Source organism: Eschscholzia californica, unplaced genomic scaffold (genome assembly GCF_041429995.1).
Source record: "Eschscholzia californica isolate CP2 unplaced genomic scaffold, dmEscCali1.0.p SCAF_1, whole genome shotgun sequence".
NCBI lineage: Eukaryota > Viridiplantae > Streptophyta > Magnoliopsida > Ranunculales > Papaveraceae > Eschscholzia > Eschscholzia californica.
Window position 1 is genome coordinate 81854769 of NW_028238198.1, and position 14648 is coordinate 81869416.

Consider the following 14648-nt stretch of genomic DNA (forward strand, 5'->3'; position numbering starts at 1 on the left):
CAATCCAAATGAGGAGAAAAATCAAAAAAACTCCGAACAAATCCTTTTTTGAGAAGGAGAGTCGAAAGTGCAAGACTGGAAAAAAGGAATCGAAACAGCGAGTTAGGAAAGGAGGTCCAAACAACAAATCTCCTCATCAAGTTCCTAACAACAAGAGAAAATTAAAGGAAGAACGTTTAATACCACAAGCGGGAAATTGGTTAAAACAGCAATGGAATTTATTTTACAAAAATGGCATGAAAATAACAAAGAACCCTTCCATGAAACTGGAAGAGAGAATCACAACTTCTATCATCCATTTACATGTACCTTTCAAGTGGAATTACTACCAAAAGAAAGAAGCAAAGACGAAAATACAAGCCGAAACATCTTTAAACCCTTTTGACTCCTGGCCGTTCAAACAAAGATCACTCAGACATATAGGATGACAAGAAAATCCCCAATTTCTTTCTCTCTCAATCCGCAACACTGCTCTAACATGCCAGGATACACAATTTCTTATCTCCAAAAAAGAATAAAAGAATGAATGACTTAATTGAAGCCCAATGTTTCCGCACCATTTTTCGTTGCTTTTCTTTCGATCTAAAGAAAAGCTGAATCACAGGAAATGTGAAGGTCAGTTGATTCTTTGCTTTCTGAAGGGTTCAATCTGAGCTAGACTCGTAGAAATCACTTGGGCAGGGACTATTGATCTCGGACTCCAGTACCTGGACTATTCTGTGCATAGTGGGTCGATCCTCTGGGCTGGACGAAACACACTGGATAGCAATGGAGACCAGAGTATCGAGAGTTTCAATCTGCACGCCTTCACAATGTTGATCTATTATCTCCCTCTGTCTGTTCTCTACAACTAGGAAATTCAACTGCGGAAAAGGAAAAAAAATATACATGCCAGTTATAAGGCTTTTAAAGAAAGAAACAAATTATATAGATATCGGTGAACCATAGTTCGATTTCTTTGACCCGCATGTATGATGGGTCGAAATGATCAAGTTAGGTGATTGGCGGGGGACTAATCATCGAGCAGTTAAACTGGCAAGCGAATCACAATTAGATTATATCAAACAAAATCCTATACGTTATATGATGGTATTTTCCAAATTTAGTAATTTATAGTTCAAACGTTTTAAATATGAGTTGAGAGATTTACCCAGCCAACGATGTTGAGACCTTTCTCGATGAATGATGAATCAGTAGGTCGTTTTCCACTCAATACTTCAAGAACTAGAACTCCAAAACTGTACACATCAGTTTTCTCTGTTGCTCTACCGCTTAGCATGTACTCTGCAGAAACAATCGAAGAATTGTTCAATATAAGAATTAATTGCAGGCAAGTCATTTAAACTATAGGAACAATTTTTTTTCCCAGAATGATTAGATACAAGATGTTCCCTCTCTAGTTATAACGGCCCCAGTAGCAAGATGTATTCCGAGAACAATCCCAACCGAACCTGGTTAGGATCTGGTTAGGCTACGGTCGACCCTGCCAGGGTTGTGAGACCTGCTCAACCCTGACTCATTTAGTCAACTGGTTAAGGTTGGGTTACGCCTGACAGGGGTATGTCAAGGGTGTCAACTATGCTAAACCTAGGTTAGATAATCTAGGTCTAAAATATCCTTACAAAATATAAGAAATTATATGTTTCCCTTTTTCATGCATACCTGGAGCCAGATACCCAAATGTTCCAGCAACGATGGTAGTAATATGAGATTCTTCATCCTCCAACAGTTTAGCAAGTCCAAAGTCCGATACACGGGCCTCCATATTCGCATCAAGCAATATATTACTCGACTTTATATCACGGTGTATGATTCTAGGGGAGCAATCATGATGCAAGTACGACAAGCCTTTTGCAGCTCCCATGATAATATTAAGACGGGAATCCCAATCTAGTTGCTCAGATCTCTCTGTTCAGTGGATTCAGATTCTTTATTATCGAACAATCTTAGGATTTAACTAAAAAGAAGCACGGTACTCTAGAAACAGGTTTAGGTAAAATGGAATAGCAAAACGAGGAAATGTCTCACCATGAAGTGCCTCATCTAGGTTTCCACCAGGTAAGAAATCATACATTAACAATTTTGAAGAAGGGGAGTTGCAATATCCCCGCAAGTTCACCAGATATCGGTGCTTTATGCTTCCCAGGATTTCAAGCTCTCTCTCGAAGAATCGATCCAGGCCTTCATTTGTCTTCATAATTCTTTTCAAAGCAAAGACATTGTTATCATCCATGGCAAGCTTGTAAACTGTTCCAAACCCTCCAGAGCCGATAATATGTTCCTCGTTTAAGGCCTCTAATTTCTTAATGATATCTTTGGAAGAGTACGGCAAATCTCCATGGAAAGTTACAACAGATGCATCTGCAGTAGACCATGCAAATGAGAAATTATAAATTAGCCTATGATATAAATATGAAGAATAATAAAATACTAATATATATATAAGTTGGACACCAGATCGTGTATCACATTATCAGTATCTGACACTAATATAAGATACCAGTGTGACACTGATACAAGTTGTCAGATAAGGGAGTGGACAAAGACCAAAGAAGGATAAGGCTAGTAGGCCACACACGTCTGTATCGTTTGTATTTTCTATTTTAGTTATTAGGTCGTTTGCTTTTACCTGTGGACCAAACATTCTTATATTATAGACTAAAAACGTCAACCTAGAGCAATTATTGTCCTAACCAAGCTAACATAGAAAAAAGTACATAATGTTTCAATATAACTTATAGAAAAAAATAGTAAAAAGAGTATACAGCTTACATAGATACAAATTCTTTTTAGAAAAATACCTCCGATAACATCTATTGCGAGCCCTTTGCTTTCATTTCTACCGAACTTCTTGTAAAGGAAACAGCCCCAGAAGCACATGAGTGCCACCAAAAGTAATGCACCCACAGTGGCTAATGCACTTATGAGAAGCCTGGCGGAACTTGACTTTTTCTTTTGGCTGTCTGCAACAAAAAACGACACCATATTAGGAAGTTAAATGTATAAAAAATATCTTCTTAAGGTACTAATAACACTTCTTTTCTCAAATTGGTCATCATTCTATTTACACTTTCCACATGGATGACTGATCAAACAGATCATTCAATAAGTGAACTTAAGAGAAACTTCAGTATATTACAGTGTAAATAGTCTGTACATAAAAGTAAATGGTTTTTGATATTGACCTATGTTGGGAAATTGGGACCCTCCTGAAGTTGCTCCACGCTCATACTTGCATATTACCGTTATTTGTGTTCCGCACAAGTTACGATTTCCGACGAACCTGAGCACACATTTTAAAACTGTAAAATTAGTTTAAGATTCTAAAGAATACAACTGATAAGTATTTTTTGCAAGTTTTTGTATTTCCTGCCCAGCCAGCTCGAAGAAGATCAAGAAAAATGCATGAGATCACATTAGAGAAACGAAAAAGACAATTTAATCCTAAGTCGAGCCACTGATAAACAAGCTGGGAATTTTAGGTAATCAAATTGAGTTGAAAATTTTCAAGCTTTAGGAGCTTAAAATCCAAAGAACAAAAGACTCCATGCATACAGGAACAGTACTTACGAGTTCTCAGTAAATTTGACGAGTGAACCTTCAGATGGGATTGGTCCGACCAGAAAGTTCGTTGACACATTGCTTCAAAATATTGTCAGTCAGAACCATCAATAAGAAGCATATGTAGTAACATATAAGACGCAAGTTTAACATGAATCATAGGGCACTCACAACATTGAGAGCTTGGTCAACTTCCCAAGTGATGAAGGAATAGATCCACTAAGAGAATTGCTTGAAACATCCCTGAAGAAGCAACATGGAATGTAGGAAAAAAAATGAGTAGTTGATAAATAACACCAACATGTTATATTTTCCTAATTTGGATAAACTGAAAATGCATTACAAATAACGCATCAGGAGAAATTAGACATAAGTTTAAACACAACAACGTGATAGAGAGAAAAATCTTCAACTAAACAAATGAAGATTGAGTATTAAATAGAACACTAAAATTGCACAGATTTTTTACTTTAAAAGGGCTTGATCACTCTTCCTCTTTTTATGAGTTTATGGAAAAATTAATAATAACTACGCAATGAGCTGAAAACAAAGGTTTGCTTAATGATGTTCTGTGAAATAAATCACAGTAACGAGGACACCTTACATGAATTGAATCTCTGAAAGGTCTCCAAGTTCAGCAGGAATCGGCCCACTTAAGTAGTTACCCTGCAAATATCTGAGAAGGAAAATGTAACTAAAACTGTATTCTCGAATATCATGAGAGAGGAAACTAGCATAGTAGTAACACTCACAATGCTCGTAGCTCTGTGCAATTACCCAATTCTGAAGGTATTGTTCCATAAAAGTTGTTTTTATGAAGAGCTCTGCAAGACGAAACTCCTCATTTTGTGAAATCAGCAATAGCATTTTGTTCAGAAAAATAGATATTATGCATCAGAGTACTTGAGACGAAATTCTGAAGAATCTCATTCTTATTTACATACAGAATTTGTAGGTGCTTTAGCTTCCCAATGTCGGGTGATATAGATCCACTCAATTTTTTATTTGGCAGGCCCCTAAAAGACAAAATATAAGCAAAATTAGCATTGTATTGCTACAAACAAGAACCCGTCCCTTATACACATGCATGCTTCATATACACAATATAAGCAGAGAAGGCATTCATAACACAAGATAGTAGATTTGATGATAAATTTCATCAGATAATTATCCGAGAAAATATTTGAAGTACTCACAGATAAATTACTCTCTTGGTTTGAGAATCACATTTAACCCCTTTCCAACCACAAGGATCGGCATCGGATTGTTTCCATTGAAGAAGGATTCGATCTGAACCAACTATTGCAGTCTTGAAACTTAAAAGTGCCTCACCTATAACCACATTACATAACAATAGGAGATTTATTCTTAAAGAAAAAAACGAACGCTTCTCATAAGAAAGCCATTTAGAAAACACAGATTTTTATTTTTTTTAAATTGACTGTATGAACATACCATCTGGACTTATAGCACTGCTTTCTTTTATTAGTAAGTAACATAGTGGAATAAAAAGAAGAATTGTCGTTAGGCATTCCATTCAGAGGGATGCCCTTCAATTTCCAAGCATAAATCAACAACGAATATCCTCTAGACCAATGTTGCACTAGACTGTAATGTTATATAATCAGAGATTGTCTTCGAAGTTCAAACTACAGCATGAAAAGATAGTGAGATTCCTGTAGAAAACAATAACATAATCAGTTTAACAATAAAAACTAAAAGTCCATATAAAAAGCTGCATAATTCCATAAATAAAGCTAGACGGAACCTTACCCACTTTCACTTTTATGTTTTATTACCCGAATAGATATCTTCCATCTAGTAGACACCCTATAAGAACAATGTCATCAGCCCTCGTTCCCAACCAAGTCTTGTAAATTCGTATTTCCTCAGTTCTCCCCCAAAACAATCAGATTTTTTTTTTTTTTTACAAATAAGCTTCTTTTTGCACATTGTGAAGTGCAATATCAGCTTAATCAATCCCTAAATTATCTAATTAATCACTTTTTCTCAAGCCTAATTCAATCATTACCAAATATAGAAACAACCCCAAACGCATAAACTAAATCGCGTTAAAATCAAATATCACATTTTTAACCAAAATTACACTTACACAACACGATAAATCACAAAAATACCCGAAATAACGTTGGATCAGAAACTTTTCACACTCATTCTTCAAAATCCTACTAATTTAGCTTGTAAAATACTAAAAAAATTGTATCATTTTAGCCACAATTACACTAAAATCGAAGTTCTAACCAGCTGAAAATTAAAACCTAAAGCTTCAAACTTTACAACATTTATATGATCTGGAATGAAATTTCACCAAGCAATGTGATATATAATGCGATTAAAGTTAGAAAGAATGAAAAAAAGTAGATTTAGAGTGAGAAACTAACATACCTTGAATCGATCTACAAGATTTCTGCAAGAAATTTGGGGGTCATAATAGAAAGATAAAGGGGAAAAAGAACGAAAAAACCCTAATAATTTGTGAGATTTCGAGTACTGGACGAAAGTGATGATCTCAGTAAGTTAGAGAGAGTTGTGTGGAAGGGGCATTAAATCTCAACCGATGAGAAAGGAGGAGTTCACGGTTCACAGACAAGATAGAGAGACACTTCGCACGTGCAACCGACGCTGAACGGCACTAGTGAAGTGTGACTTATACACGTGCGGAAACAGACGACAATAGTCCTTTGATTCACTGGATTATTGAACATAATTACTGAAATAACCCTGATAATTACAGGATTATTTTTATTCTAGTGGTGGGCCATAAACGGTCCAGATCTTTCCAAACTTTATTTTGACCCATCCATGTGTTGAGCTATATCATTCATAGAATTTCGGGAATTTTGGTCAAATGACCTTTGACTCAAAATAGTTTAATGAAATAACCTTTGTTTTCTAGTTTTGTTCAAGTGACCCTATTTTTACCATTTCTTTCCATTTTTGCCCCTCAGTATAAAACGAAGTCTAGATTTTCTAGACAACCAAACATAACAAGCCAAATTGAGAAAACTGATCTCTCTCTCTCTAAAACGAAATATGATGGATTCTTAGAGTTCTCTTAATGATTCCACCTTCTCTCTTTGATTTGTACGGCATTAATCAATGCAATGGAGTCCCAATCTTGAAACTTCTCTCTCGACTAGGGTTTCAATCTTAAATATCTTCTTCATCGGAAATTTCGATCAAATTTTTGCTCGGTTAGGGTTTGTTCTATTTGTTGAGGTAAGTTCTTCTTTGTAATAGTTTACCTTATTTCATCTTAATTGTTAATTTGTTTCATATTATATGTTGTTTTGTTTGGTTTTGTATGAGTTTATTTATTTATTTATTTAAGTATTGTTCATCTTCCTAGAGTTTTACCTTCTTATAACTTCATGATTACATTGTTTTATGTTACGCTTTGATTGTTTATCTATTGTTTAATGTTAAATTCATCTAATGTATTGTTAATTTTTCAATTTTTGCTTGGGTTTTACCTTAATCTTATGCATTGGTTACTTTGCTTGACAATGTTCACCATGTGTTTGTTAATAGTCCTCAATGAATGAAAGTATGTTCATGTTTGTTGAAGTTTGTTCTTACTTGATTGTCAATTTACATGTTGAATTTACCTTATGTGTTGTCAATTTACATGTTGAATTCATCTCATTTTTTTTTTATGTATTTTGGAAGTTGGTAGTAATTTTAGTACGTACAAATAATGAATTTATCTTTGTTTTGTAGGGTAATTCTTAATGGAATCCGTGAGCGTTTGGTTATTTCATGGTGGTAGATTAGAAAATGTGAATAACGAAGTAAAATATATTGGTGGTAAACAAGCCGGAATAGTTCTAACAGACGGGTCAACACTTACAGAACTTCATGAAGTTGTTAATGAAATAGTATGTGAAGATAGCAAGACAAGTTTGACAAAATTGAGTGTTATGGTTCCGGGGACGATTCAAAGTACTTCACCTATGGAAATTATTGAATATTTTGGAGTGAGAGTACTACAATTTTGATGTATGACATGGTGAATGAATTTGTATTTTTGATTTGCAATTATTGAATACTTCGACTAATTAATTTCTTTTATATCTATTACAATTTAGTAATATTGATGACAAATGTTTAAATTTCTTATGGATATGGTCACTTATCCACGCAGTGTGAGTGTAGACTAAATAGAAGACAACTCGAGACGTCTGAGTCTAGACTCCGGCAGTCTGAGTCTAGACTCCGGCAGTCTGAGTCTAGACCCCTGCAACCTGAGTCTAGACTCCTGCAGTCAGAGTCTAGACTCCTGCAGTCAGAGTCTAGACTCCTGCAGTCTGAGTCTAGACTTGCAGTCTTGTCTCCTGCAGTCTGAGTCTAGACTTGCAGTCTTGTCATCATTGTGATCGTCTAAGTTATTACAACCATGGAAGAACATAAATTTACTTCTTGGAATAGCCACATACATATCAGAATCCGAAAGTGCAACAAGTAAAAGCCACATACATACAACAAGACTTCACAGATTATTTTTCTTCATCGACACAACAATCTATTCATACGAGTTTTTTTTTTGTTGCGGGACAAAATCAATGCGTTTGACTACCCAAGAGTTCTTCTTCGGTTCTGTATTTCCTTCTTCGTTGTACTCCAACTTTGTCTTTAAAAATTGGAACATAGACTTTAAATAAGTCATACTCCAGCTTTGTTGCCGTTCACCTCCAAGGTTTGAGTCGTAGATAACGATCTTTCTTTCTTAAAGGTGCACGACACCTAGGACCCAATGAACAACTTTATAATTAACAGAGAAATATATTTTGTTCACCATCTTCCACGATTTGCTTGCTACCGGAAGTTCTCCCTTCAAATATTTCATACATCTCTCTTCTTCGCCCAATAATGATTCTTTTCGAGCATGTGGTTTCTTGTGACAAGTATCAAGGAGTTGCTTTGACAAAAATACAAGGAAATACAATATAAGTCATGAATATTAGATGCTCTTTATATTGCAACCACATATTTAACAGCAATACTGCATTAGTAAGAGCAAACTAAGAAATCATGTCGTCATCATCCAATTTTAGTACTATATCTAACTTACCCACAACTGAATTTACACAAACACCATCATCGCATCAGATATGTAGTACTATGAAAAAACTAGTACATAACATACAAAAAAGATACCGCATATAGAAAAACTCTTGTCCGCGTAAAATATTGTAACTTCTGCAACACATTATGCTACATATGTAAATATAGATAAATGGTGATAACAGTTATTGGAAATACATGATCATAATTTGACTTGAAGCTAGACAAATATATATATATATATATATATATATCCTTCCACTAAATCTCGTGGCTTCAAGGGAGTTGAAATAAAAATTAAAGTCTTCTTTTTTATGTCCTGGTATTTGCAGAAAAGGGGTGTGCTCACTAAAACATTTTTTGTTTGGAAATAGAAATACCAAACATATATACCAGGACACAAACCAAACATTCTTAACACTAGAGGGAAGCACTAAGGAACTGCAAAAGAATTTGATCATCCTACTAAAAGGGCAATTTCCGTAACATCAAACACCAATATCTACACATGATCATCTTAACGCATCATGGTTTAGTTAGCTCATTTAGAAGTGCAAGTTTTAATGAACAATTGACTAAACACCCAAAACTCCAAGCAATACTGAATGAATCAAAAACACAATCGAATAGTAGATCCCTCTAATCAAAACATTATGAATGAAATACACAAAACAAATGCATAACCAACAAATTTTGAACAACAAAACTATTAACATGATGAACAAAGTACCACCTGAAGAATATCGGTGAAGCTCCTTTGTCGACGTCCAACCCTAATAATCCAATCAACACCTCCAAATCGAAGCCCTAATTTTCAGTAGATACAACTATCTTAGGTAAATCAAGTATCAAATCTCAATTCTTCTTGTTCATCATCAATGGCCGAAATTTTAAAATCAAGAAGAAGAAGAGAGACACTTACCTTTCCTTAGGGTTTTAGCTTTGGAAATCAAGATGAAGAAGAAGAACGATTTAAGGTGCCAAACCCTGGATGGAAGAGCTGATTGAAGAAAAGGGAAGGGTTGAAGGTCGTCTGAACTTTGTTGGAATCGTTTGAGAGAGAGAAAAGGGTTTCTCGTTTTCCCTTGAAAATTAGGGTGAAATTCGTTGTCTAGATAATCTAGACTTGATTTATATGCAGGGGTAAATGTGTAAGAAATTACTTAAAAACGGGTCATTGAAAAATATGGGTTAGTCCATCAAAGTCTTTTGGGTCAAAGGTCATTTGACCCAAATTCCCTAGAATTTCTTATAAGAAAGTCCCCTTGAATTATAAAAAATGGGGTTCAGCCTCTTTGGGTATAGTGGTCGGACATTCTTCTTAAGTCTATGAAGTCGTGAGAGTGAGTCTCGGTGGAAGTAATTTATCGTCGAAATTTATCCCATTTATTTTAGACAATAAAAAAAATAAAGGTAGGAATAGATGAGCCTTCAGACGCCCTAGAATGACCTTAAAGGTCTTTATATGGTCTTTAGAGCATCTCCAATGCAACACTCAATCTTAGCGGCTTTGAGGCTATCAAGAATTTTTAGAGTTTTTTTTCTTAAAACCCCTCTCAAGTGCAAAACTCAATTAAGATCTCAAAGATCATGTGTCGATGGTGCAATGTAAATATCTCAAGAAGGCACTTTATATCTCTAATTGTCTAACTCATCAATATTTGATTTCAACCAATAAAAATCGAGTCATCTAAATTTTCAAAATAACTAACTATTTCTTTAAAAAATATGTGTCACATAAGTAAATAAAACAAGTTTATAGTTTTGCATTAGAGACATAAAGGAATTAAAGATCTCTATTTTCGCCACCCAAGAGCATCTTCAGTGCAAAACTCAAACAAAATCTCTATTACTCCTATTTGTCGAGTTTCAATTGAGATTCTCACTCCTAAGTGAGGAAAATAGAGATCCTCAATTCGTGTATGTCTCCAAAGCAAAACTCTAAACTTGTTAGTTTACTTATGTGACATTGTTATTTCCTTTTTGGAACTTGACGCATAAGACAGATAAATATTTTCTTGAGTTTTGCGTTAGAGATGATGTTAGTTAGGGCCTAAGATCTCTTAATTGACGGTTAGAGTGCTCATCCAAATTCATGATGTATTGCATATTATATTTATGATGTATCAACGTCATTCAAATATAATGACTCTTGGAGTCCAATCTCAAAAGAAATTATCAACCAGTGTCCCGTGGTATTCTTTGGTATGTGGAAGTCGAGAACTTAGAGAGGTAACATGAACTTTTTTTCTTTTAAATATTAAATATCTACATATTCGCCGAAATCCGCTTCTCTTTAAATTTTATTTGTTTACATACCTTAGTCTAATACCACTAGGAACTGTGGAATGTAGTATCCACCATAGGATAAAATAGGGGTGAATTAAAATGGTACAAGTACTTATTGATACTGAAAATTATTAGATTATCTCTTAGTTTATTTTTTTTTGTTGAAATATCTGGTAGTTTATTTGATAAACAGTCCAAACACAGTTGTATATTATGAATTATCAACTTCTGAGTCCAAAGTATAAGTTATCTCAAATTATGTGAAACTTGACCTCATTTAGATACACAAATAGCTTATGTTATGAGCTTTTCAATAAGTCCATAAATAAAAGCGTTTTTTTTTTAAAATCTATCTGAATCGTTTGGTACGCTATATAAAAAGTGTTTTTATATCTTAAAAAGCTAGGATGTGACATTTGGTAAAAAAACGTAATCTTCATATTGTAGTTATTAAACGATATGCTTATATCATTATATTAATAAAAATGTATAAATATTAAAAACTAAAATATAATAATAGAAATTTTTTAATTTTTCATAAACACATAAAGTTCAAAATTTCAGAAATTTGAACATTATGTAGTGGTGATGGTGCTCAATGGTGGTGGGCGTGTTATGGTGGTGCTTAATGGTGCCGGAATTATAGTAGTGATGGTGGTGGTAGAATGGAGGGGGTGTTGGTGGTTAGGGTAAATGGTAGTGAAATGGTGTTGCTGGAGGTGGTATAGTGTGGTGGTGGAGTGGTCGATTTGTGGCGATGGTGGTGGTTGTGGAATGGTTGTGGTGGTGGTGGAGTTGAGGCGAAATTAGAAGGGTGGTGATGGAGTTGCCAAAGTTGAAGTTACGTCGGAGATCGTGGAGTTGCGGGGAGATGGTGAAGGCGTAGGTGATGGTAAAGTGGCGGCGAAGGTGGGAAAAAGAATTTGATGGTTGTAAAATAATTGTTGTGGGGATGGAGTTGCGGCGAAGTGGTGGTGATGGAGTTGCCCCAGAGGTGGTATAGAAGTGGTGAAGTGTTGGTGATGGTGGTGGTGGTGGAATGGTGACAGAGAGGTGGTGGGCTGATGGTCAGAGGTAGTGGAGTGATTGTGGTGGCCGAGGTTGTGGGGTGGTTGTGATGGTGGTGGATGTTTATTGACGGTGACAAAAATGATAAATATTTTATTTTATTTTCATAACTAGCTTTTAATAATCAGCTATAAAAAAGCCACAAAATCGTAGCTTCTGCTTTCTGGAGAAAATAGGTTTTTCTAATTTAAAATAAGCTACTATTTTTTTGAACCAAATGCGCAAAGTTTTCAATAAGCACTTAAAATTAATCTGTAATTTTTGACATGCTAGTAATTTTGTAATTAGGAGTGCTATGGATAAACTGGTTAGCTGGAATATAGTAATTCTTACTATTTCAACAAAGTAATTTGTTGGGTACAAGCAAAAGGTACCCTTTAAGTAAAAAATATAAATTCTTTTCTTTGAAATTGGACTCCAACCATCACTACATTTGAATGACATTGTAAATGATGATTATAATATGCAATACGTCACGTATTTGGATGAACACTATAACCCCAATTAAGACATCTTGAGCCTTAAAGACCTTTAGGTTATGTTAGTCGCGCGAAAATTATATGGGAATGGAATATGATTCTTGAGAATCACAATCCTAACAAGTGGTTGGCTCGCGAGAATGTAAGGGGATTCTTATTCCCCCAAGAATGAGATTCCCAACAAATGGGGTAATAGAAAATCCAACGAGGAGTGGGTTTGTGATTCTCATTTCCGGAGATGATTTCATTTAAAATTTATAAACAAAATAATCCTTGATAAAATATTACAATGACTAATAGTAAAATCATCATTCACATAATATTTCAATTAAAAAAAATAAAAAATATAGGTTTCAACCACTACCATAGCAATTCTCTATCCCCTTCTGAGTTTTTACCTCTATCTTGTTCTTTGTTCACTCAAAATCGATTTCATAACGTTAAAAAAAATTAGTTGAGACTTAATTTAATTTAAATAAATCTTTAAATACAAGTTAAATTGGTGTATCACGATATTTTTTTCATATCTACGAAATTGAATAGATAATAATGCTTAAATACATAACAAAGTTGACATATAACCATTGTAGTTTAAGTAAAAGGATATAGCAAGACTTTTATAAAAGTTTACATTCATTTTCTTGTACAAACCAAATACTAAGTTAGGGATCTATCAGGAATGAAATTCATATTCCTACTCGAACCACACATTAAACTAAAATAATCTGATTCTCAGGAATACCGTTATGGGATTGCGATTCCCAGGAATCACATTCCATTTCCACGCGCCAAACATGGCCTAATTAGAGTCATCCTAAGAGGCCTGAAAGCCCATCTATTCTTAGATCTACTTTATTTATTACATAAATTACATGCGATAAATTTCGATGATAAACTACTTCCACGTACATAGACTCGATCCCACAACCTGATGCACTTAAGAGGGAGTGTCCAATCAGTGAGTCAAAGGGTGATGGACAAAATAAATAAATAAACAAAATATTAGGACAATTGTTTTAATTTTCTAATACAATAGAAAATAATTCAACAAATCAAACCCCACAAATATTTAAATTCTTATACAATAAAACCTGTTCTTATCCGTATATACAATATAGTTTCCGAAATTGGACTATGACCTGTTTAAATTTAGTTTTGGTGTTGGCTTATGAAATTACCAAATTGAAATATAATCCGAGTTCCTATTGAATTCAAATTAACAATTTCAGTTGAAATCATATTTCATAGGACACTGGAATGAAATTGGGATTCATATCCTGACCGTTCAAAGATTGCAATCAAGGGTCAAAATCTATTCCTATTTTATTACAAAGTCGGTTTATCAAGATTTTGACTTATCAACTACATCTATATGGTTGTCTATTACTATAAATAACATACAAATCTTTCTCTTTTCTCTCCCGACAACAAAATTATAACAACGAAGAAGATGATGATTGTGTGTGTATTAATCATGATAATGGTGGTTCTTATAAAAATACCCATAAAGGTGAAGGGTTACTATGAGGATCAATATATGGGTAGTCGTATAGAACCAACAGCACATATGAAGTGTGGGAGAAGATGTACATGGGGTAATGAGGTCTCAGAGAAAGGAAGATGTTGGTATAAGTTTCAGAGGCATTGATAATAATAGAGGGATTTCGTCGTGTGTTCTTGTGACTTTCAATTGTTTATCTTTTCACTCAATTTTTATGGAATTTTTTTGGAGTTTTATATGATCAATAAGGAACATTCTTTGCATGTATTTAATGTTAGCGAGAGTCGTTGGGGTGTTGAAGTCTCTGGTATACGGATTAGTGTTTAGGTTTTATGGTTTAGCCGTTTAGGTTTTACGGTTTAGTGGATAAGTTATGAGATCATCTTGTGTTAGCTAAATATTTCTTCGTGATGGTTTTACTATCTGTAGTTACTATTTTTCTAAATTAATTGAATTGTTGAAGAAACTGAATGAGTTTATTTATATTTTCATGAGGATTGTACACTATAATCTATTCAAACCATAAAACTATAAAAGAGAAAAAGAGATAAAAAGATTTAGAAAAAATATTCAGTAAATTTTAAAATTTGTGAGCTTAAAATACTAATATCATCTGAGGAACAGTTCGAAAAAAAAAAGTAGAAAACTATCATCTTCTCATCCAA

The 14648-nt window shown here is 34.2% G+C and overlaps 1 protein-coding gene across 3 annotated transcripts; it reads right to left on the reverse strand.

Moving 5' to 3' along the window:
* Positions 1–196: 196 nt before the first annotated feature.
* On the reverse strand, positions 197–6278 carry LOC147569913 (LRR receptor-like serine/threonine-protein kinase FEI 1). 3 transcript variants are annotated; one of them, XM_086656480.1, is made up of 15 exons: positions 5968–6145; positions 5335–5391; positions 5017–5237; positions 4758–4893; positions 4506–4577; positions 4314–4385; positions 4166–4237; positions 3733–3804; positions 3571–3642; positions 3186–3283; positions 2802–2963; positions 2029–2361; positions 1663–1908; positions 1151–1284; positions 197–863 (listed from the first exon to the last, which is right to left on the reverse strand). In XM_086656480.1, exons 3-15 carry the CDS (start codon positions 5096–5098, stop codon positions 645–647), a joined length of 1770 nt encoding a protein of 589 aa, XP_086512606.1. In that variant the 5' UTR covers positions 5099–5237; positions 5335–5391; positions 5968–6145; the 3' UTR covers positions 197–644. The 3 variants fall into 3 exon arrangements, with proteins under 3 accessions (XP_086512606.1, XP_086512605.1, XP_086512607.1); XM_086656479.1 differs by lacking the exon at positions 5335–5391 and having other exon boundaries at positions 5968–6278; XM_086656481.1 differs by lacking the exon at positions 5335–5391 and having other exon boundaries at positions 5017–5210; positions 5968–6148.
* Positions 6279–14648: the final 8370 nt, after the last annotated feature.